Source organism: Trematomus bernacchii, unplaced genomic scaffold, assembly GCF_902827165.1.
Source record: "Trematomus bernacchii unplaced genomic scaffold, fTreBer1.1, whole genome shotgun sequence".
In the NCBI taxonomy this organism is placed as follows: domain Eukaryota; kingdom Metazoa; phylum Chordata; class Actinopteri; order Perciformes; family Nototheniidae; genus Trematomus; species Trematomus bernacchii.
This window is the reverse complement of record NW_022987332.1, coordinates 1,542,313-1,568,353: the sequence shown is the minus strand read 5'-3', so window position 1 is coordinate 1,568,353 and position 26,041 is coordinate 1,542,313. Positions and strand designations below refer to the sequence as shown.

The following is a 26,041-nucleotide window of genomic DNA, read 5'->3' as shown; positions in this document are numbered from 1 at the left end:
TGCTTCATGTAGATAATGTTATTGATTTGAAAAGAAAGTAAATAAAAAAAAGTGCTAGTTTATACTTCTACCCGACTACATTTAAAAGAGGAAAAAATGTAATTTTACTCCACTAAATGTGGCTACTTTTAACAAAATATCTCTAAACATTAAACTAGTGGACTAACTCTTTAAGTCACGAAATAGCCAAATAATTTAAAGATTTTACAAAAAGTCAATCAGAACTTTGGTGTCTGCAACATTAAAATGCAATGCAACAATATTATCTAGAAATGTCACATATATAAATATAATTATAAACACACTAGGGCCATTTTTCCGCACAATGATTACTCTGAATATTTCTTCCACCACTGTCCAATAGGAGGCCCACAGGGCAGGGGCTCGAGCCCTCTGGGAGGTCTATCTGTGCACAGGCCTGCTCTTCACTGTCTCTTCTTATACGTTTGTGTGTGACCCCTCAGGAAACAGGTTTCTGGTTCATCTTCCACCATGTGCCCACCGGCCCCTCAGAGGGCCTGTACTCCCCCGGACGCACCGAACACACCCCCATGGGCCAGTTCACCAACAACAGAGCGCACTCCAACTACAGGGTGAGTCTGAGCGACTGGTGCTGAGAGGGAGGGGGGGGGGGGTATTTAGCACTAGCCAGATGTTCCCATATAAAACTCAACATTTACATTTGACTAACACTCAACCCTGTAGTCAGCAAAAGCGTAGCCATGAAATACACTCGGACATACAGTAAGCTAGTTGGTTGCTTAAAGTTTTGGACACTCTTTGAATTCCTCATTGAGCTTTGGGAGTAACGGATTACATGTAACAGGATTATGTTATCAGGACACAAAAAATAAGGTAACTGTATTCCCTCACAGTTACATAAAAAAGGACGTAATCAGATTATTGTAACATTTTTAAAACATTGGGGATCACTAGCAGGATTACAGTGTTAGTGAAACCTAAAAAGATCATCTAGTGTTTGTTGTAAAGGATCAGATGTTATCTCTTCTCTGTAAGATGTACTGTTCTGTAGGATAATACTTTAAGTGTGGGTGTCCGGTGCGTTGCTCAAGAGCACCACGGCACTGGGACCAGTCCTTAATCCATATTTTAAGTCTGTTCGGGGACTTGAACCGGCGACCCTACAGCTCCCAGTCCAAGCCCCTACCGCAGGGGTATTCAACTAAAATTCAACGAGGTCCAGTTAGCCTGTTAAGCCCCAAAGCCCCCGTCGGCGGGTCTTTTTTTTTATTATTTTTTTTTCTTTTAATTTTTTTTCTTTGGATGGAATGAATACCTATGGTGATAATTCAATGTAATACATCATTTTTATAGTCTGGTACCTGAAAAAGGTCAAATGGCACTGATGGAACCAGATATACCCAAATGTGCCGAAAGCTTATTCCGCTTGGAACTTTATTTTGCTAAACCTCTCTAAAAAGGTCAAATTTAACTTGTTTTGCCTCAATCTTGATACAGGGTACTTATTATATGTTATAGTTTGGATTCCTGAAGCTTTTAGTCTACCATCCCATCATTCAAGGGTGGTTTTCACTATAAGTAATGTTTTTTCTTTAGGCGGAGGTAAGAATTTACCTTTTTTTACTATGTTCCATCTGAATTTACTCTGACTGAGAAAAATCTATATTGATTCTGACACTTCTACATCCAACTCACAGATGTAACCTTGCTTTGATAAAAGAAATTATTCATATAACCCTTTTAGAAGTGAAGTTGTAGTCATTTGTTTTGGGCATGTCATTTTCGAGCCTGAAACCTGAAAAACAGGCTCGGCCTTAACAGGTTAGAGAAAATGTCCCCATGCAAAGGTCCGGAACATCAAAATGTCTAAGTTACTTTATGAATTAGTGTGATATATAAGTAGCCTGTAGCTTTATCAACGTCTGCATGTCATCAACAACTGACTGCCAACCAAATAAAGAAAGTACAATTCATAAACAACAATATTTATTGTCAATGAACATTGAACTATACAGATATACAGTAAATACTGTGGATATGTGTAATGTTCCTCTCGGGCTGCATTTAAAAATAAAATAGGAGAAAATAAATAAAATAGCTTTTGAAAATATGTGCATCTTAAAAGTGCTTAATATTAGATAAATAAAATAAAGTGTAGCAGCAGCTTGAGTTTCCCTTTTTCTTTGTTAACCGTTTCACATCATGACTTAACAGTTTCAGACGATTATAGAACATATCAGTCTTTACACATCATAACAATTGAACAGTTTTAAAGTTTCTCTTTCTTTCCCTCTTATATTGCAGTCCATCACTCACTCTTTTTTAATTCAGTGCGAGAATTGAGCTTGAGCTTGTCCTGCCAGGAGTTTAGATCTGGGCTGAAATGGTGTCAGGGCCATTCTCATACACACATGCAGGTGCTCATTGGTTAGCCTCGGTTAGCCTGCCCTGGAACCATATTTAGTTTTCATTTTGATCCTGGTGGACTGATCATACTGGGCTCTGAGACTGCTTATTTCTTGTGACCTCAGTTCTGACTTGAGAGGGAATGTTTGGTCAAACACTTTGTGTTTTGTCTCATAGTGGCGTTTTGGCACTTTTAATGAGCGCCACGGTCTCTGAACAAATTAGACACACTGGTTCTGTGCTCCCAGTGGGCAGGATGAACATGAATGAGTCCACTCAGGGTTAAAAGCTCTGTTCTCACACTGTCCACTTTCCTCTTCTTGGAGAGCGCCATGTGTCATTATTTGTCTCTCCCTGTCTGCTGCTAACACGCCTGTTCACTCTCCTCTCCGTCTTCTCTCCCTGTATCGCTAATTATTCTCTTCACTCACTTTCCTCTCTTCATCTCATCTCATCTCTTCTTCTGTGTTTCTCTCCCTGTATCGCTCTCTCATCTCTTCTTCTGTGTTTCTCTCCCTGTATCGCTCACTCGTCTCTTCTTCTGTGTTTCTCTCCCTGTATCGCTCACTCATCTCTTCTTCTGTGTTTCTCTCCCTGTATCGCTCACTCGTCTCTTCTTCTGTGTTTCTCTCCCTGTATCGCTCACTCGTCTCTTCTTCTGTGTTTCTCTCCCTGTATCGCTCACTCGTCTCTTCTTCTGTGTTTCTCTCCCTGTATCGCTCACTCGTCTCTTCTTCTGTGTTTCTCTCCCTGTATCGCTCACTCATTTCTTCTTCTGTGTTTCTCTCCCTGTATCGCTCACTCGTCTCTTTCGCCCCCTGTCGGCAGCGGTTAAAATAGAATCGCCCCGTCAAAATTGAAATCCCCTATTAATGTATTGATTATAGGTCCGGGTCCATATAGGTCGGCGTCTGGGTCTGGATCCGGACCGCGGTCCGCCTGTCGCCGACCCTGGCTGAGCCTCTGCCGGAATTTTTTTTTTTTTAAACTGAGCATTTTCTTTCAGCTCAGATTTTATTTCTGCTTCTTTAAACTGTAGTACAGTATGTGCTCATGTGTTTCATTGTTGGAGTATAGGCTACTGCCTGAAAAAGCTTAATGAAATGCAGGTTTTCCTATAAATAAAATGTCTGTCTATTGGGAGTCTCTCAACCTCATGGAATGCATAGTAAATCGCTTAATGTTCTTGGGTTTCAGATGCATGGCCATGAAACATTCCAGACATATTCTGGCATCTTGTAGTTCCTAGAAAAAGTTTTAACCCTTGAAATGTTCAGATTTGATTGATTTCTATACAGAGCCAAAACGGATTTAGACACTACGAGAAAACAACAATTGTCCCAGGGTGCCTGCAGGGACTCAAATCATTTCGTCATGCTTTCCCATAACTACAAGTCAATAGATTACATTGAACTAAAAGTGCTATATCCTTGTTCATTGGCATTTAATGCAGCCTCTTTACACATTTGGAACTCATTAGTCTTTTTTTCTACTTAAAGAAATGTAAACTTTAGCATACTTTTTGAGTATTAAAAACACAACCTCACTAAAGAAAAACAAAAGTAATTGGATGTGATCAGTGGTGGAAGAAGTACTCAAATCTCTTACTTAAGTCAAAGTAGAAGTATCAGAGTGTAGGAATACTCTGTTACAGTAAAAGTCCTGCAATCAAAAAGTTACTCAAGTAAAAGTAGTGATTGCGCAGATTGGTCCATGTCAGAATAATATATATGATATGTTTTATAATGATTGATCATGAAAGTGTTCTCAAAGCTAGTAAAGGTGCAGCTAGTTTGAATGACTTTGTATACTGCAGGGTAGCTTGTGAATTTACTCCAGGTGGAACTAAAGTCTGATTTAACACTTGATTATATTTCACATCATTCATCCACATCTGTAAAGTAACCAGTTAGTGCTCAAACCAGCACTAACAATGGTTGTCTGGTTTGAGGGGAATGTTTATCTACATTAAATACATGTAGTGGTGTAAACGTACACCATTTACTTGATGTAAAGTACAAGTATCTCAAAATGTTACTTGAGTAAATGTACTTAGTTTCTTTTGACCACTGGATGTGACCTGTTAACAAAAAGAGGACAACAGCTGAATAGCTAGAAAAAACAAAAAAAGGGCATACAAGATAAACAGAAGAGAGTGAGCCAAAGGAGGAGGATGAGATGGAGGAGAGGCTGGAGAGTTGAGGACAGGCTAAATATGGAGGACAGGAGAGAGGAGGCCCGCGGCTTCACACCAGCTCTACTGGAGCACAGGGAGATTTATGAGGCGCTGGTGAAGAGGAAGTGTTATTGTTATATCTCTCACAGGCTCCGCCCTCTACTGGACTCTATGCGTACTACCCCTTGATCATATCATGCAAGCATTCATCCACTGAGACTGCTATAACTGTAGCCGGCCCCGGGGCGGGCCTACCTGAATGCGCGCGCATCCCACCGTATAAAAGGAGGCCTCGCCTCCTGACTGTCATCCTTTTCTCTTCTGCAAGCAAGAGAACAACTGAGCGAAGCTAAGCGAAAAGAAAAGTAGGAAACATGGACTCACCTTTATTGGAGCAGCGACCCTGCCCTTCGTGCCTGGGCTTAATTGCAGGCGCCGATCTCCACCGTCGATGCGTCGAGTGCCTGGGGTCTGACCACGCGGCGGCCAACCTGGGCCCGCTTCCGCCGCTGGCGGCTGGAACATTTCCAGGAGCGTTACGTCTCGCCGGAAGAGGACCTCGAGGTGGTGGAGATGGAAGAGCACGATGACGGAGTGCGCTTTTTTTGTTCGCCATGCCAGAGGACCGGGCGGCCCCGTTCGTCGGGGAGAGGGCCTCCAGGAGGGTCTGCAGCACAGGTCTGCGCGGCAGGACTTCCCGGCGGTGATGGCTATGGCGGCGGAGCGCGTAGGCTTACCGCTCCCCCCTCCGCTGTCACCAAGGCCGGTGAGCCGCCTTCGTCAGGGCTGCTACGGCCCGGCGCAGCCGGCCTTCGTTTCGCCCCCCTTGCTGAAGTGTGTGTTTTGTTCCGCTGTGCGGTGTGTGGAGGCAACGTGGAGCCACTTAAAACGAAGGCTCCAGTGGCGACATGGGCCGGAATCCTCAGGGTGCAGGGCCGCTCGGACACGGAGTGTCCCGGTGTGCCCCCCCTGGATGAGAGCCTGGCGGCCCATCTACTTCCGCAGGCAGCCGGGTGGGCAGCGGGGAGAAAGCCTCTGCCCCTGCTGCCGCGTGACCGTGAGATCCTGGAATATCTGGATAAGATGTTCAGGCTCGGAGCGCAGATGGCGGCAGTGGCCAGTAATCTCGGCGTGTTGGGGGTCTCGCTGATCACCCCTCAGCAGGACATCCCCGCCTCCGGACGGGGTCGATTACTCGGACCGCTGCGTGGGCCAGATAAATAATCTGGTCCACGGTATGGCTACCGCAGCCGGATGGGTGATGTCCCTGGCCACCGTGGCGTCGCATCACGTGTGGCTAGGTTTGAGCGCGCTGTCAAAGAAGGCCCGGGATGATCTCCTTTGGGCCCCCGTATCCACGGAAGGGCTCTTCGGGTCGATCACCTCGGTCACCCAGAGTTTCAGTCGCTTGGAGGAGGAGAGGGCGCAGCTCAGCAGCATGCTTCTGCTGGCTCGTCCTCAGGCGCCTCCTCAGGGGATAGAGCGCCCAGCGGTGGTAAGGCGGAGAGAGAGGCAACGGTACAGAGCCCCTGTGGCTCCCCTCTGACAGTAGAGCTAGAGAGTTACGTATGGTAACCCTTGTTATATAAGCACAGGCGGAGCCCTCTACTCGGGGGCCCTGTCTGTCCTATGCTGCTTGCTGAAGAGAAGTGTAGGATGACAGTCAGGAGGCGAGGCCTCCTTTTATACGGTGGGATGCGCGCGCCAGAGTTCCCGTTAGAATAATTTTTTGCCGGTCAACATGTCCGTTAAAGTTTAAATCTTCCGGACAAAATGAGAAAAGTGCCGGTCAAAGGTCTTCTTTGTTATTTATTGAGCTTTAAAACAAATTGATATGATTCGATATTAAACAAACTAATTATAGTAGATGAACTCCATTATTAAAAAGTGTACAGTAATTTACAATAACACGGGAATAATAAACAGAGCGCTCTCTCCCTCTCCTGACAGCCCGTCAGTATCATGCAGCTCGCGGATCCAGTAATGAGTAACCCGACAGTAAAACTAAACATATCTATAACTAGTTTAGGTAGTTTGAGAGGTAATTAAAATAGCTACGTGATATTCTAACCTGAAGTGTGTGTTTTGTTCCGCTCACCGCTGCATGTGATCATGCAGAGCTGCGTGTCGACTCGTCAGCAGCAGCTGATCTCTTGCTCCTGTCAGATTAGACTTCACTCGCGTTTATGTCCATATCGATCAGATCTAGCTAGTTCTAGCTAATGATATGACTACCTGCTTATCAAGACACCTAAACAATAAGCGTCGCTATGCAACCGGGTGAGGCCACAAAGTATAGCGCAGCATTATGCATTTGTTTACATGCCCACCGGAACCCCGAGGCATTACCAACAGATCAACGCACAATCAACCCATACAGGACATCTCTTTCTCCACATTAAATGTTAGACATTATAATTGACTATTCTTGTCTGTCACATACTCTTTTGTCTGTCACATACTATTCTTGTCTGTCACATAAGTGGCGCAACTGATGCGGTATTGCGCTAAGGGGAAATTATTTTGACCGGACATTTTGACCGGAGAGATTTAGATTTGCCGGTCTTCAGCATATTTTACCGGTCATAGTCCGGTAATTACCGGCTAACGGGAACTCTGGCGCGCGCATTCAGGTAGGCCCGCCCCGGGGCCGGCTACGGTTATAGAAGTCTCAGTGGATGAATGCTTGCATGATATGATCAAGGGGTAGTACCCATAGAGTCCAGTAGAGGGCTCCGCCTGTGCTTATATAACAAGGGTTACCATACGTAACCCCTCGTTATCAGCCTCTTTCTCTGCGCCTAACAGCGACTTCTTCTCCCTACCATCTCACTCTTTCCTTCCCTTCTTCACTTTTAATTTGGATCATCCTAATGGGAGATTAACTCATGTCAGACTGCCCCCCCGGGATGTTTGTGAGAGGAGAGGTGGTGTCAGGGCTGCAGGTCGGCCGTTCAGCACAGGGCTGCTCTCTGACTCTGAAGCAGCACACTTTCTCATCATTAAGACCTTTTGTATTTTTTTACATGAAAAGTAACTCTTTTAGAGCTCTGTGAAAAGGGGAGCTAGCTTCTTTGTCAGCGTCAGTGCTAAGATGGAAGTTGCTCTAAATGTTTCCAGCAAGATTTTGGGTAAGCTCCACTCAAACAAAATTGATTTATCCTTGATTTAAATCAAATCAAACTTTATTTATGCAGCAATTTTCATAGACAAACGTAACTCAAACTGCTTCACACACCAAACATATACAGTAGACAATTTACACATTAAAACAATACTCTACCCCTTCCCAGGTAATGGCCAGAGTTACAGGAAACACTTAATACCAACGTATATATACAGTATATATCAGCGACGTGCAGTCAGGGGAGGCAGGGGAGGCAGAGCCTCACCTGTCATACTCCAATGTAACGGAAAAACAACTAAAGAAAAACTAAATAGTAAAAATAATAAAATGTCTCCACTGATCTGTGTTGTAAGTGTGATTTATGTATGATTCCAATCGCTTTTTATAGTCAAAATCAGCAAATTTGCCGAGCTCCACTACGGGAGCGATGAGAAGTGAGGCAGGGACGTGCTCTGCCTCACGTAAGCCCACAGTAACTTGCTGGAGCACGGGCACTAATTTAGCGCGGGCACTTATTTTGTGAGCGCGCTCAAGCCAGTACTGTGGGGTAAGGTGAGGCATAGATGAGATCTGCCTCACCTCAGAATGCGTCACCCCACAGAAACTGTCTGGAAAGCGGGCACTAAGCGCATGCCTGTTACCATCTCACTATATGTCACCAATGTAATGTTTGTAGATCCCTTTATTACATTTATGCTCGCCATCCATAGTCTCTAAATAACTTATTTCACGTATATATGATATTTAGGCTCGCTGGTCTCATCATACAACGGCAATGATAAAAGCACCAGGGGAGGCAGCCATAACCTCTACCGCACTGAAGGGGGCGCACGTGAGCCCACAGGTTCTTATTGCTACTGTAATTCTACGCAGAGACGGTAGACGCAAACAACAAACTAGACTTTTGAAACTACAGGAAGATAAGGAGGACTTTTACAAAAAAGTAATAGAGATTGTTGTCCAGAAGGATAGCATGGACTTCATCTTCAAGTCAAGGTAAGACCACATTTCTAATGAAAATGGGATCTTACTAAGAAAGAACAATCCAATATTTAGATTTTGGGTATCCTTTTGTTGAACGGTCTGTTTAAAATGAATCGAAGCATCAGACTAAAAAAGCTTTTGAAAATAACCGAATATTTCGATTAAGGTCAAAATATAATATTTGTAAATCTGACTCAGTGAGTCAGTGCCTCACCAGCCATGAACCTCACCGCACGTCACTGGTATATATATATATATATCAAAATTTAAAAAATGCAGTGTTGTATAATGTAAGTACATCGGCTCCAGATACACTTTTTGTTATATTCCATGGAATGCTCTTAACATCCCGATAGCAATGAATATCTTAAGTGCTTTGACGAAAAATCCATAAATAATGTCATCTGTGGAAGCCGTAGTACTGTAAAAAGCACGACCAATCATTTTAGCCGGCCCGGCTAAAATAACTGGATGGTCTACCTGCCTGTCAGCCTTCCATCTGTGCACAAACTTATCTCGTGCCCTCATTGGTCATGTGCGCGTTCATGTGTGTTGGAGGAGGGGCTCTGTAAGGAAGTGGCAGATTTTCTCCGGTCGTGTATTTTCAAATTCTAGCGATCTCGAGCCGGTTTCTCAAACTTACCTACCCTACCTTTAAGTATGGTACTTAAAGGAGAGGTGTCATGGCCATTTCCACTGATCATAATTCCATTGTTGAGGTATACTAAAATAGATTTATACTGTGCAATTTTCCAAACTCACATTGGTTTCGCATACAGCATCTCTGTAAAGTATGTGTATTCAGCAGTATTCACTCTCTCCACTAAACGGCTCGTTGGAGCTCTTGCCCCCCCCCCTCCCTGTGAGCCTAGTGTGCTCCGATTGGTCAGCTCGGCCACTCTGTTCTGATTAGTCAACCACCAGAGGCTCCGCCCATGTCTAACAGTGCTTTTTTCGGCTCGCTCTCAGCGGAACAACAGTCTTATAATGGCCTCGGTACAGCCGTATATTTTATACGCTAACTAACCGAACTGTACCTACAACTGTTGTTAGAGAAGAGTAAGTTATTTTTACCTGTAATAAACTACTACTGTTTGATGAGAAATCAAATCATGGTTTCCTATATATGAATGATATGTTATAGGAGCAAATCATTCAGGGAAGAAAGGATAGGCCTACTAAGTATTTCCATCAAACTTTATTTTTAGAAATTTACAAAATGAACATGCGTAAATAACACAACAACCTCTGAACATTACAAATATTCGCCTCAATTCAACCTGGAACCTCATACAATAATAGTGTGTGTGTGTGTGTGTGTGTGTGTGTGTGTGTGTGTGTGTGTGTGTGTGTGTGTGTGTGTGTGTGTGTGTGTGTGTGTGTGTGTGTGTGTGTGTGTGTGTGTGTGTGTGTGTGTGTGTGTGTGTGTGTGTGTTTTCGTACAATGTCCCACTGTCTGGCTACCTGCATAAAGTCAAGTGCTCGGCGCAGTTGTCGGCGAAATGTCATTGAAACAGCTCCTTATATCCGTTAGCGCAGCTAGCTAGCACCAGATGCTAACAACAACAACACGTAAGGTGTGCCTCGCTCGCGCCACACACTCCCTCCCGGTCCTCCCGATGGCCAGTCCGGGCCTCCCGGTGAGCGTGGAAGTGTGGTCTGCCACAAGCGGGCGGCAGGAGCGGGGCTGTCAGCATCAGCTTGTTGATGGTATTTTACACTCGATGCGCTCTGAAACTACGGCGGCCGAGGACAAAAAAATACACATGCGTTAATCGCATTAAAATAATTAGTGGCGTTAATTTTTTTTTGCGTTAACGCGTTATTAACGCGTTAACTTGACAGCCCTAGTAAATATATATATATACATTGTATATCATCCATTCCTCCCCTTATAGGCGTTTTCGACATCTTGCCTATCGCAGCTTTGTAAGCGGCTGCCGGGGCTTTTTAGGACGAGGCATCAGAGTGGGTCATCCCGTGTGTGTGTTTCCTGATCTGGCTGGACGAAATCAAATGCAAATCACAAAATATTAGAGAAACTTAGTTGTTTTAGATTCGTTAGTAGTAGTTGTGGTAGGAGTGTGTATCTATCTAATCTATCTATCTAATCAACACAGTTAGCTTGCCAGCTAATATGCTAACCTACGTTTGCTAGTTGTTCAGTGTAATATGCCAATCTACTATGAACAACAGCTGGTCTAGGCCAGCGCCATATAGATAGATCTCTCTATATGGCGCTGGTCTAGGCTAGCAAGAACATGTTTACAATTGCAATCTTATACGGGTAGTCTGCTACGTTCGGTCATTCATTGTAGCTGGCATGAAAACAATGTTTTCCCTAGCATGTCCAGCTCTAGGTAGCCTTGTTGTTTAGCTATGTAGCATACACGCTATGAACGGTAGCTTGGTAGCACACACGCCAGGAACGCCAACTATAATGTACTGACCGTACGGTAAATCACCCGGAGTATACTGTCTATGAGTATTTCGTGTGTGAATGCAGACATTCTCCTGCTATGAGATACATGTATGTAAGGCCATCTGCTGATATTGGAGTTGATATATGGAAATGCTAGCAACTTAGTTAGCCCAGTTAGCACTGTGTCAATGGCTTAGCAGTCTGAAACACGTTTACACATTTAAACAGTCGTGGTAGATACCTTGTTTGGGAGACATTCCTAACGAAATGAAGTGCCAATCACAAAATATTGTTGAAACTTAGTCGTTTTATGTTCGTCAGCTTGCCAGCTGGATTACAATGCTAACCTACGTTTGCTAGTTGTTCAGTGTAATATGCTATACTATACTATACTATGAACAACAGATAGTGGTTCATATTAGGCTATCAAGAACATGTTTACAATTGCAATCTTATACGGGTAGTCTGCTACATTCATTGTAGCTGGCATAACAACAATGTTTTCCCGAGCAAACTCATGTCTAGCTCCGTTGTTTAGCTCGGTAGCATACACGCTAGGAACGCCAGCTATAATGTAATTACGTTTCGCGACTGACCGTACGGTAAATCACCCGGAGTATACTGTCTATGAGTATTTCGTGTGTGAATGCAGACATTCTCCTGCTATGAGATACATGTATGTAAGGCCATCTGCTGATATTAGAGTTGATATATGGAAACGCTAGCAACTTAGTTAGCCCAGTTTGCACTGTGTCAATGGCTTAGCAGTCCGACACACGTTTACACATTTAAACAGTCGTGGTAGATACCTTGTTTGATAAATACACAAATAACAATGCAAACTTACAGGTTGTGTACCCGAATCTTCCCCTGCTCCAAATGGTCCAAACAAACTAGGAATAGCATCGTCCTTCAGTTTCAAATGTATCCGGCCTCAAACTGGGCAATGTTTTGGAAGCTTTCGTCTGTGAAATGCTGCGCACACAGTAACGTTCTTCGAACCTCTGAAGGAACAGTGTTAAAAAGAAATTTCAACCACTGACTTCGTCGTGGTTCTTCCGTCGGTAGGACAAACAGCTCACATTTCTCCTCACATTTCAGGAAACAGGTCCTTGGCATTGGCATGACTGGATCGATTGTGAACTGAACCAGAGCTTCCAACAGTAAATGTTAGGCTGGCAGAGGGTGCGGCCAGCGCCGCTGGGTGTGGCCATAGCTCTTCCGGATTGGTCCATTTTGTTCCGGGTACGGCATGACATCATGCCGTACCCGGAAGAATCAAATGGACAGTGACGTATCTCCAACGAGGCGTTTTGGGGAGGTATTTTCTGTGTTAGAGTTTTACTCGCTACAGGGTGTACTTTGAGGGTTTTGACTCTGCACACCGTTTACATGCATAAAAACCTTCATAACACACAAGGGGACGGGTAATAACTGGAAAAGCATGACACCTCTCCTTTAAGTCCAAATTAAGTTACTTGGAATTTTATAGAATGTTCTTTCTTTGCCACTTTATACTTCTAATTCATTAACATTCAAAGTGAAATAATTACATTTACTTTATTACATTCATTTTACAACTTTAGTTACAAGTTACTTTATAGATTCAGATTTGTACTCACAAAATACATTTTGTATTGTTTTATTTGTTTTATGTTGATCAAACGATCCAACATTATATTTAAGAACAACTAAAACAGTGAGTGTGTTGACAGAAAATTAATTGCCAGCAATAACGTACTATATATAAGTGTTTAAACCATTCACAGTTCAAGTTTCTCAAATGTGAAGATTTGCAGCTTTTCCTTTTAAATATATATACTTTTACTTTTAATACTTTCAGTCCATTTTCCTACTGGAGTATTTGTATAGTGTATTTTATTAATACTTCTAAATTCCTAAAGGATCTGGATACGTCTTCCCGCTCTGCTTTAATGTTAGCTGAAGGCAGGCTGAGATGACAACTGTTGCTATCAGATCTTATTAGCATTAGAGATAGCATGCTAACAAATATTATCTCAGAGAGTTGTTCAAAATCAAAAGTGAAAAATGTTTCATAATCAGGTCCTAAATATGCATTTCCTGCTACTGTGTGTTTGTTTTTTGCTTTTTCAATAGCACGAGATGACTTAAAAATAAAACTGATGCTTGGGTTAACGGGCCCAGGCAAAATGAAAGATCAGTGAAAAAAAAAGAAAGATAGGAAGAATTTTATACAATGTGTACTCTAGAAATGGATTTAAAGATGGAACTGCACTAAATGCATTACAGAGGAGGTCAGAGCCTTCAGATGTGAGACCACGAAGAGAAGTGAGTCGGTCAACGTTAGCAGCATGTAGCAGGATATCAGACTGGTGAATAACTGAGAGCAGCTGAATTTACTGGATGAATAAGCTGATAGAAAACGCCTTCTTTGGATGAAGGGAGGAAATAATACTAAAATAATTGTTCCATCAGAACTAAAAGGTCAGTTGTTGGATACAAATTCAAGCATGCAACTTCAGACTGTAGAGCCAATTCACATTTAAAATAGATTTTTTTGCAGCTCAATTGAAAATATGAACAATCACAAACTTGTAAAACTCCTGCAATTTCTTTGGGAAACCAACATCTGAATATCCTCCATAATGACGAGCCTTTCCATAATGTTTTATTCTTTAACATCCTAGTTGGGTTTCTTGTAAAGCCTGACCAAGTGGTTTGTCTTCTTTCTTTCCAGGCTGGAATGATGCTTGATAATGGAGTAAAGACCACCGAGGCCAACGACAAGGACAAGAGACCCTTCCTGTCTCTGATTGGAGCCAGGTCAGGACTCCTCATCCTATAACAAACTAACAGCATGGTTCAATAGTCAAAAATATGACTTTCCTTATCTTTTCTTAAACACTTTTCCTAACTTTGAAGAAAAACAACGTTAGGTCAAGGAAAGATCTGAAAGAGAACTCATATGCACTTAGGAACAAAGAACCGCAGTTGTAGGAAAGTTCTGCTCCACTCACGGCAGATTTTTTTTCATTCTTCTTTTGTTTATCTAAAGCAACATTATTTATAATGCACGTAGTAGAAAAAGAGTACAGTGACAAACTCCATGCTGTACTTGTGCCTACGTTATGCCCTTTTGTGCATCTGGTCCCCTGACAGCAGCTGAGACCAAGAGTTGATCGATGTGTTGTTTCAAGCTGGACTCTGGGACCTGTAATATTAAAACTAATTGAAAAGTCTACATAACCCACTAGTTTTGCTTGTACCTTGGTCATTAAACCAAACACACACAACAACACACTTAAAGAGTTTAGCCTATTTGAAAAAATGGCACCAGCACTAACAATGGTTGTCTGGTTTGAGGGGAATATATCTGCATTTTTCTTGTTGTTCTGAGTTTGAATCGTTATGCTTTATTGCACCTATTGTCAGTTGCTTTGCAGAAAAGCTAAATATTATGTAATGTAGACAGACATACTTCAGTAAGATTATTTGTCGTTACTCTGCAGCCCTGCGTATTTACAGCACTAACATACGTTTACAATAGATGTAAGATAAGATAAGAAGTACTTTATTGATCCCAATTTGGGAAATGTTTGTGTTGCAGCAGCGTACAAAGACATGGCATGGTCATGGTAAAAACAATCAAATAGCTATCAGTGAACGCTGTCTTTCTCCACTCAGTGTGATGTGTTACATCTTTCAGGTACGGCCCCCACCAGGATGCTGATCCCTTCAAACCCAGGGTCCCGGCTCTGATCCACCACTTTGTGGCCTATAAGAACCAGGACCATGGAGCCTGGCTGAGGGGGGGCGACGTGTGGCTGGACGACTGCCAGTGAGTATGCATGCATTCATATAGTGATATTAACACTGATGAATAACTGAGTGAATAATGTCTGTTGAGTGAAGGTGGTCAACTTTCAATTTAGCTTAATTCTGCAGGGAATCCTCATTATTAGTTTCATATAGCTCAGGTTGTTGTTTGCACATTTAATGACAGATTCCCCCCCATCTAATAAAAGCTATCGCCTATAGACTGAGTGTGTGTGTGTGTGTGTGTGTGTGTGTGTGTGTGTGTGTGTGTGTGTGTGTGTGTGTGTGTGTGTGTGTGTGTGTGTGTGTGTGTGTGTGTGTGTGTTCTCCTCTCGAGACCTCAGACTGTCGCAGTGATAATATTCTCTCCTTCCTGTTTAGATTTGCTGATAATGGCATCGGCCTCACTCTGGCGAGGTAAGACCCCCCCCCCCCACGGTTCATATTTATATGGATAGAAATAATGGGCTTCTGTTTGCATTTGTGGCGTTCCAGGATCCTCTCTCTCTGTCTGTAAGAGTAATTGGAAAACACCTTATAAGGAGGCGTTTAGGGTGCACTGGGAAACAGAGCGCTCTGATGCAGTGTGAAAAGTAATTTAGGGGTGTGATGGTCACAGAGGAGGGAGTTGGTGAGAAGTTTCCGACTGACTTTACAAAGCAGGGAGCCTACATACATGAGAGCAACTTTCCCTCTATGTCATGGCCCCGCCCCTTTCTGGGGGGAAATATCTGCTTCATTGGACTGGGGGTAAATACAGATTTTGTGTTGCTTGCCCATCTTATCAGTATTAAGAAAACTGGGCAATATTTAAATCTATATTGAGCCCAAATATGACGGTTAGTCAACCAACAGTATCATAGAGATCGATGATCGGCGTCAGAATGGTGGCATTGGGTAGTTAACAACACTTATACTGGTTTATCCCTGGCGTATCAGTGTTTTATATGTTAATGCATCATCGACATGCATAAACTTGACTTTTAACATTACAACTATTTACTTTGGCGATTGACATTAACCTCGTTAGCATCAAAACTTTGACCAACGGTGACAGGGGGCAGCGGTTTTTTATTAGCAGCATCTCGTTTATGCAGTGCTTTTAGTAAACGCTGCACATGTTGTCAAGTTGGTGAAGATGTTTCTCCAAATGGAAATGTTTTGGGACGTTGTTACGTGTTTGCCCCCGTACATTAAATATCTGATGTATATAGGACATCAACCTGAAACGGTCTAATTAATAGATCATAGTTCAAGCTTCAGCCAAACTGCAGTGATATCTGGTGTTAGATGGACGTTCTGTCAATTTAATAAAAGTTTGGCCCCAATTTAAGGGAACACTGCAGAAGTCTGTAATGTTCGTTCATTATTCAAAATGGTTTCAGCTCTCAGGTTTCTCATTTTCCAGATCAGCAACTACATCACTAACTGCTGGGATTTAGAAATACCACAGGCCCAGTATACAGTGAGGGGTGTATCAACCACAGAGTGCACTTTTGATTAATGAAATAATAGTTTTACTTTTAATAAATACATCATACTGTAGATGTGTTTGCCCCTACAATAATACATTATTTAATCTACTGCAGTGTCAAGAATAATATGTGTGTGCTTTATTGGCTCATAAAATGAAGTTGTCTTCCAAACATCTTAATTTAAGATGCTCTTAGAAACGGACACAGATTATGGCCACTTGCAGCAGGCGTAAAGTGCACCTAAATTATATATTACAGAAGTGTTTTTTATTGCATCATCGGTTATGTTAGAAAAGAAGAACAGAAAACACACACACACACACACACACACACACACACAAAACAATAACACAGTTAATGAAATCTTGTGTTGGCTGTCCACTGATTTTTTTACATGTGTGGTCCCCATAAACCCTGACAGCACAGTAATAACTATCATTACTTTCCTGGGTTGATAGCACCTCGGCTGCTGTTAACTCGTTTGCACTGATTTTTATTCTCAGTATGAGCAGCCTTTATATATATCTGCTTGCTATGAAAACAGACACAATGAACTTACGTGCTGTAATTAAAACATATATTGGTGTGCTCAACAAGAAACACATTCACAGTTTTTAACACCCTGTCTTTCATAAATAAAAGTGTATCCAACAGTACCTTGGTAAGAGAAAATAACTGAATAAGTAAAGTAATCAAACAGCAGAATTTCACCCAAATAGGCTTAAAATGTCTTCATCGTGATGTTTGAATAATAAAGGACCCTCTCATCTGGCGGACGCTAGCATTTAGGCTGCCACTGATCCTTTAGGTTATGACATTTCATTTAGACTTAAGGCTATAACCAGGCCCATAAAGTTGTCCTTTGTGTCTGCGCATGCATCCTATCTACCTATCTTCAACCCAGTGAAACACTTACAGAATAAGCATCTCAAAATCACTGCTACTACCAATGCTACTATCACTACACACACTGCTGCTGGACACCTGGACACTCTAACCCCCCCTCTCTGTGTGCAGTGGAGGGACGTTCCCAGACGATGACGGCTCTCACCAGCAGGTGATAAACTCTCTGTTTGTGGGTGAGAGTGAGAACCGCGGGATGCCCGTCCCTGACAACAGGATCTGGGGCCCCGGGGGGTCCGACCACAGCGGCAGAACGCTGCCTCGCGGCGTGTAAGTGACACACAGAATATCTTCTTTAGGTTTTATGCTCACAGACTTTGCAGAGTTTGCAGCCACATCAGAGGGCTAAAAGCCGAGCCTGATTTATAAGGTGATACATTTTCAAATGTTGGTTTTCAGCTTGTTGTTTAAACACCCAAAATATTCATAAATGCAGCTTTAAAACGCAATAGACATTAAGGTTACATTAAAGAAATTATACGCGGATTTAGAGACGTCTCTTTCCAAATGTATGTCAATGGGGAGAGTCCTTTTGGGCCCGAATGAAGTCACGGTCTAGAACAGAAGTGTCGTTCCACCATTTGGCCACTATGAAAAATGGCTTCAATAGCTGGCCCACTTCCTGGGGGCTGGGTGTATACAGGCACACCAGTATTTGTCTTATGGTGGTAATGTGTTGGTCCATTATCAGCTCCTGGTTTCAGAGACCTGGTCCTGGTGTATTGGATCATAGATATGCCAGCTGGAATAGTCCCACAGAAACAGATTCTGTCACATGTTAACACCTCAGGCCCATTTCTGATCAATGTTTGTCAAAGGCAAAGAAACTTAAGTAAGTCAAAAATACGATGATTGTTTCCTTGGTCATTTTCAGTGAGAGTACATGGCATCCAATTTAATTTGAGTTTAATTACATTTTAAAAGCCAAATTATTTAATGCCCCAAAGACATTAGGCGGAGTACCAGTTGAAAAGAGACTGTTGTTTGTGAGAGCCAGACATGGCATGCTAGACATCATCCCTTTCCACTTGGCAGAGGGAATGTCCTCTAGTGATATCAGAGACTCCTTTATTGTGTGGGAAAAAGAAAACTCCCTGCTTCATCTTCGGTCTGATATTTTTTGAGGCAAAGAGCTGAACTTGGGCACACCAAGTGCGCCCACGCTGTGCAGGGCTGAACATTAGATGAAGGCCACTGGATAAAAGACTTTCCTAAGCACCCAGGCAGGAAGTCACACTCCTCTTCCCCAGTCCAAAATCCAACACAGTGTGGTCTTTCTGGTTTGTATTAGTTTCTTACTGTAAAACCACTCGACTTTGAATATCTGAACCTCTCTGGCAGAATGCTCACATTGTAAATATGTGCACAACAGACACAACATGAAGGGAGGAGGTACGTCTTACAAAGTGTCGTACAATAGTTTTGGAATGAAATGTACTTTGTGTGTGTGTGTTTCCTCGCAGTGATTTTCCAATCCGAGGCATGCAGATCTACGACGGGCCCATCAACATACAGAACTGTACGTTCCGGAAGTACGTGGCTCTGGATGGACGGCACACCAGCGCCTTCGGCTTCCGGCTCAACAACTCGTGGCAGAGCTGCCCCAACAACAACGTCACTGACATCATCTTTGACCACGTACCTGTGAGTCACCTGCTGCGGGAAAACATCTGGCTGATTAAAGCAGATACATTAGTGGAACACAGATGTTGCTTTGAGATTAATGAAGATAGAAAAACATCTTGCTGATATTAGAGAAGCAAGCTTCAATTTGGCAGCTGGGCTCCAGTCACACTAAAGGTACCCCGAGGAGTTTCTGTCAATGAGAGGCACAAATGTTTTTATGGGTCCTTTTGATTTGTATGAAGCATGTGCATGGATCATACCGGAGGCAACCCTAAACATATCACTACCACCAATTTCACGCTGTCCTGCCTATCGACAGTTGGATGCAGTGTTTAAGAAACATAGCGTCCACACAGACATGGAAGAAGAAGAATGCATGTGTAAAAAATAAAGGATTGAACATTTAAAAAATTAAAATTAAATACATTCAGCACCGACCTCGGGGTCATTTGTTGACCCTGGATTCTTTAAATATTCATAATGTGTTTCATTAAGAAACACTGAATGTTAACACTATTGTTTGTTTACAAGTAACTCCACAGGGCACCTTTACAGGAATTAAAATGTGATATGTAACATTAAGATATTTTGTGTGCAAATGTAATTGTTAGTGGGTTGAAGCAGAAATTATTGATCCGAGGCTCTACGGTCTTCTAACATCTACATATAGTATAGTATAGCGCCGTATATCCTTGGTAGAGGTGGCCCATGTCCTGGGGCTTGGTCCCCATGCTGAGGACCTGGTACCGTTTGCAGGTGTCCTCCCCTCTGTCATCCCCTTTCAGGCACTGGTTAGACCAAAATAATTGACACTGTTGCTATACCGCCCACATTAGGAAATGTTTTCCTCCTTCAGACAGCTCATTTCTGGTTGGAACTGGACCATTAAGACTTTTTGGGTTAATTTCTTCATGGGAAGGCAACCTTTTTTTTTTAAAGTAAGAAACAGAACAAAATGATGAACTGAATGGAGATACATTGAAACTAATCACATTACAGTACAAGTGCAAAACGTATTCAAAATAGATTTAGCTTGTTAATCCCATTCTGGGTCAAATCATTTCACAAACATGAAAAAGGTTCAATCTGAAATCGTGAAAAACTCTTATTTCGTACATTTTGTACAGAAACACATTCATTTAAAGGAGATATGTAATTTATTTCAGAAACACTTTTTGTTATATTCCATGGAATGCTCTTAACATCCCGATAGCAATGAATATCTTAAAAGTGGGGTAGGTAAGTTTGAGAAACCGGCTCGAGATCGCTAGAATTTGAAAAAACACAACCGGAGAAAATCTGCCACTTCCTTATAGAGCCCCTCCTCCAACACACACGAACGCGCACATGACCAATGAGGGCACGAGATAAGTTTGTGCACAGATGGAAGGCTGACAGGCAGGTAGGCCATCCAGTTATTTTAGCCGGGCCGGCTAAAATGATTGGTCGTGCTTTTTACAGTACTACGGCTTCCACAGATGACATTTTGTTATGGATTTTTTGTCAAACCACTTAAGATATTCATTGCTATCGGGATGTTAAGAGCATTCCATGGAATATAACAAAAAGTGTATCTCGAGCCGGTTTCTCAAACTTACCTGCCCCACCTTTAAGTGCTTTGACAATAAATACATAACAAAAATTCATCTGTGGAAGCCGTAGTACTGTAAAAAGCACGACCAATCATTTTAGCCGGCCCGGCTAAAATAACTGGATGGCCTACCTGCCTGTCAGCCTTCCATCGGTGCACAAACTTATCTCGTGCCCTCATTGGTCATGTGCGCGTTCGTGTGTGTTGGAGGAGGGGCTCTGTAAGGAAGTCTGAAGGAAGTGGCAGATTTTTTCCGTTTGTGTACTTTCAAATCCTAGCGCACTCGAGCTGGTTTCTCCAAAATTACATACCCCACCTTTAATGCAATTGATGAAATTAATTGAGGCACTCTGAACTCCAGCTTCCATCCAATTTACTACATGTGTAAGAATCAGATTAAGTGTTGTGTGTGAAAATTGAAATAGGGAGCCATAGATGTGTTTTTAAGCCTTTCCATCTCTGTAAGAGTATAAAGTGGAGTGAAGTCAGTTTGTTCAGGCTTTTATATTGGATAGAAATGGTCATGAACACATGAATACTCAGTATGGGCAGCTCCTAATGACTCCTGTCGCTCCGGCCCTCTGTAGATCACGTCTCGGGTGTTCTTTGGGGAGCCGGGCCCCTGGTTCAACAAGATGCAGATGGACGGGGACAAGACCACCATCTTCCACGACATGGACGGCTCGGTCAGCGAATACCCCGGAGCCTTCCTGGTGAAGGAGGACAACTGGCTGCTGCGGCACCCCGACTGCATCGACGTGCCCGACTGGAAGGCTGCCATCTGCAGCGGCCGCTACGCCCAGGTGGGCCGGCCTCTCACACACACACACACACACACACATACACACACACACACACACACACACACACATACACACACACACACACACACACACACACACACACACACTTATCCTCACAAATCAGGCTTCGCAAACACTAATTTACTTATTTTTACACCCTTTTCAGCAGTCGTTTAATACATTCATTAACAATTAAAGTATTTAGAAAGTCATGAATATGTTGTAATACCCCTTTGTTGAAATTAGATCATTACTTTTTGTTGTGTGTAATTACATTAAAGGTAGGGTAGGTAAGTTTGAGAAACCGGCTCGAGATACACTTTTTGTTATATTCCGTGGAATGCTCTTAACATCCCGATAGCAATGAATATCTTAAGTGCTTTGACAACAAATCCATAAAAAGTGTCATCTGTGGAAGCCGTAGTACTGTAAAAAGTACGACCAATCATTTTAGCCGGCCCGGCTAAAATAACTGGATGGCCTACCTGCCTGTCAGCCTTCCATCTGTGCACAAACTTATCTCGTGCCCTCATTGGTCATGTGCGCGTTCGTGCGTGTTGGAGGAGGGGCTCTGTAAGGAAGTGGCAGATTTTCTCCGGTTGTGTATTTTCAAATTCTAGCGCACTCGATGTTGGCAGTTATCAGGAAAATTAGCAATGCCAGAAGGACTCTTAGACACAGGTGAGGTTTTATTTAGGATTTTTCTAAAATGTAATGTATTGAATGTGTTTTGGGAAATGTGCATGTACTTTCAACCAGAGTTTTAAGAATGTATCTCTTTGTCCTGTACACAGTTCAACACAGGTCATGTTTAGCTTACATACTGGAACCAAGGGGTAACATCTGGCTTATCTCTTTCAAAGCGCCCTCAAACAACTTTAAAAAAGCCCTCTTATTCAAAAGTTGTTTCTTCAACCACTGAAGAGTGAGAAGAATGATGAATTCCACAAATGTGTCAGTAATGTCAGTTATGAAGTCAGCAATATCCATTTTCCACAACAAGTGTCTGGTCATAACAGACTGAGTTTAAACTGGGCCAGGGTGCTGTATTGCTTATGATTTCAACATTTCAATAGTAACAAAAAGTTTGTTTTATTTTCCCTTCAACATATTTTTTCCGTTTGCTACGTTCTCCAAAACTCTAAGGGAACACGGAGGTAACAAAATAAGAGAGGAAACTGAATTGTAAAACCCAAATATGTTCAATAACTCAAAAACAAAAACACACACCAGCCAGCACTAAAGGCAAACTAAGGACACGTTCTTAAAGCCCCTGTCACACTGTCCCGAAATTGACACCAGATGGACACACGAATATGGAATTGTGAATTTCGCACGAAGATGGCCCCGAACTTGGTCAACAGCCGAGCAACAGCCGAAGCAAGTATGATGCCTACAGAAGGCCACACGATGGCACCCGAACCACACACGAAAATATGGTCGTAAACTTTACTGACGATTTAGAATGTATCCAGACTCAACGTAAGAGCTTGTGCCTCTTCGGGGGGTGCTAACATTTAAACATACACTTTATTCTTTACTTTCTCCGTCTTTATATGTAGATTATAAGATATTACTTATCTCCGTCATGTTGTTTCCATAGCAACAACAACTTCCTGTCAACAGCGTAAACTCGCCTTCAAAATAAAAGCATCTAAATAAAACAGGAAGTTAACCTAAATTACATTTAAGACATACAACTGCAACGAAAGTAACAAAAACAACGTCATATCCTTTTCAGTTTCACAGAACACAAATTGGGTTATTTACATAATATGTTTACATGATTTTGTTGTGCAATAAATGCAATCTCGATGTAATCGTACTATAATACGATGGCTACACGACGGCATTGCGAGGGCTTCACGTAGTCGTGTTGCCTTCCTAAGACAATCGGGCAGCTTCTTGTTTCCTTCGTATTGTCTTCGTGAGGCGAAAAATGCCCGATGGCACCGATGATCAGACGAAGATGACACGATATTACAAGATGCCCTCACGAGTGCCTTACGAAGGGCAAAATGGACACACAAATTCAACACGAAAATGAACCTTCGCAAGGTCCTTCGGCAATTTTTTGGCATGCCATAGATTTTGCCACCGCTCACGAAGTTGCTGACGGAGCCTGAGAAACTCAACCGGCGGTCATATGATGGCTTAAGATGCCCTCACGAATGGCCCGATGTTGTTACGATCAGAGCCAAATTTGAACATTTCCTTTATCTTGTGTCCATCTGGTGTCAATTTCGGGACAGTGTGACAGGGGCTTAAGAAGGAAAGAAAGAAGCAATGGTACAATGAGATAATACAATACAACTTCTCACACAGAGTAAGACAAGCACAAACACAATGTTACATGACTTCTTACGACAAAAACTGATTGTGATCTTGACCCATAGAGCACACACTGCATTCTTTAAGCCCCGCCTCCAAATAGCAGTGCCACGGCCGTTCTCGGCTCTGTCGAAAGAATGGAGAGGAACTTGTTATTCTTGTACATTGACCTTCAAAATGCTGCTGTGACGAAACAATTTCCCAACTTGGCATAAGTAAAGTATCTATCTATCTATCTATCTATCTATCTATCTATCTATCTATCTATCTATCTATCCATCCATCCATCTATCTATCTATCTATCTCTCTATCTATCTCTCTATCTATCTATCTATCTAGGACAGAGTGGGGTAAGATGAGCCAATTTGTACTTATGTTTTCATCTAGGCAAGGAAATATTAGATAGAAGTCAAATGAAAACAACAACCTTTACTTCAGGATGTATTCCGTCAATCAAAATGAAAATAATGCATCTATCACAAAGAGCCATGAAAATATGACTTCTCTTGTGGCTTAACTTGCCTCATCCAAAGGGTAAATTGATCCACGTCAAGGGGTAAATTGATCCATCGTGGGTAAATTGACCAACAAACCTTTTCAGGTTAAAACCTGAGTTGTTTGGTACAGGAATGTTGTTTCTGTCTGCTAATTCAAAGCCAGTTCACAGCATTTCTTCATCTATGTTGAACATGAAATGCTTGGCCCTCACCAAGGCAGGTGAGGGAACATTACAATAATTACTATTTTAATCAACCTTATATCTCCATGTTTTTTTTCCTTCAGATCTACGTCCAGACCCGTAACCCTGCCAACCTGAACATGCACATGGTGAAGGATGAGTACCCTGACCGCCCCCTGACTCTAGAGGGCGCTCTGGGCAAGAAGAAGCACTACCAGCAGTTCCAGCCGGTGGTCACGCTGGCCAAAGGCTACACCATCCACTGGGACCAGGCAGCGCCCACTGAGGTCACCATCTGGCTCATCAACTTCAACAGGTCAGTGTACACACACACACACACACACACACACACACACACACACACACACACACACACACACACACACACACACACACACACACACACACACACACACACACACACACACACACACCGACATGTTAACAGCAGGTACTCTCTGTTTGAACAGGTGAGAATCATTTACTTTTGTTTGCCAGCACATATAAATTCAAATTAGCCAAACGGATCATTTTCATTTGCAGTCTCTAGGCAGATAAAAGATCATACAAGCCAATATAACAATCATAACTGTACATGTACAACAATTACAAAGTCTAAATAGCACAACAACCTTTACTAAAATAAAGGGTATTAAACACACGAAAAAGACAGACAAGCCAGATAAACCAATATAAGAAATAACATATGGCACGTAGACTTTAAATTCACTGACCCATATAGGACCGATTGAGAATATGTTTAATTATCATGCAGCCACTGTTGTTTCTCAAATAACCAAATCAATTGGAAGTGTTTCAGTAATATGATTTTTAGCAGGGACAACCAACACTCTTTAACCAGATTTGGCACAGCAGGAGAGTCACTAAACCATTGCTCTAATCTGGGGCGGCTGTGGCGCAGTGGACTAGTGCATTGGTGTTCGGATCAGGGGAGCACAAACCCCACGGCAGTCAGCATATCGTTGTGTCCCTGAGACACTTCACCCCAAATTGCTCCTGTGGGGATTGCTCACAGTATTGAGTATGTAAGTCGCTTTGGATAAAAGCGTCTAACAAGTAACATGTCATGTAATCTAAGATTGAATGTGGGTGATTCTTACAGTATTTTCTGCCAGCAGCTGCTTTATAGTATAAAAACCCCTCCACTTCATGAAATGAAAATGTATACATTAATAATGTTGTGTGCAAACATTTCAAATTTAAATACAAAAGGAAAAAAAAGTTTAATTTTGAAATTATTTCTCACAAAAACCTTTCTAAATAGTAAATTATTAAAAAAGGTTTAGTCAATATACGTTTTTCTGCCTAAAATAGTTGAAATACAACACCACATCCATGGCAATTAACCAATTTTTGCCCGCTATTTAAATTGACTTTGGTTGAAGTTAATACAAATATTCATATTATATATATATATATATATATATATCATTGATGCAGTCTTTCTGAACACTTTTAAAATAAAATACTGCAAATGAAGAATATGTTCAATGTTCTGCACAGATAGTGCCTTAATCTGAATTTGAAAACACGTGGCAACTTTATTAATACAGCAGATGAAAAGATTTGTGGAAGGATAAATTCTTCATGGGCTTCAATGGCTCTCTAGATAAAGGGCGTTTTATGGTTGCTTGTATTATCCTCAGATAGTGGTTTGTTTAAATAAATAGTGACATTTTAATAAATATTGCAAAAAAGGGCTCCAAAAAAGGCATA

General features: G+C 42.2%; 1 protein-coding gene across 1 annotated transcript in view; it reads left to right on the top strand.

Moving 5' to 3' along the window:
• The window catches only part of cemip (cell migration inducing hyaluronidase 1), a 200,242-nt gene that overhangs the window by 163,269 nt on the left and 10,932 nt on the right, over positions 1-26,041 (top strand). The window contains exons 16-23 of the mRNA XM_034127484.1: positions 465-593; positions 13,817-13,902; positions 14,786-14,917; positions 15,277-15,312; positions 17,388-17,543; positions 18,737-18,917; positions 21,078-21,293; positions 24,409-24,620. Of these exons, the coding sequence (XP_033983375.1) occupies positions 465-593; positions 13,817-13,902; positions 14,786-14,917; positions 15,277-15,312; positions 17,388-17,543; positions 18,737-18,917; positions 21,078-21,293; positions 24,409-24,620 (1,148 nt within the window). The remainder of the gene's footprint in view (positions 1-464; positions 594-13,816; positions 13,903-14,785; positions 14,918-15,276; positions 15,313-17,387; positions 17,544-18,736; positions 18,918-21,077; positions 21,294-24,408; positions 24,621-26,041) is intronic.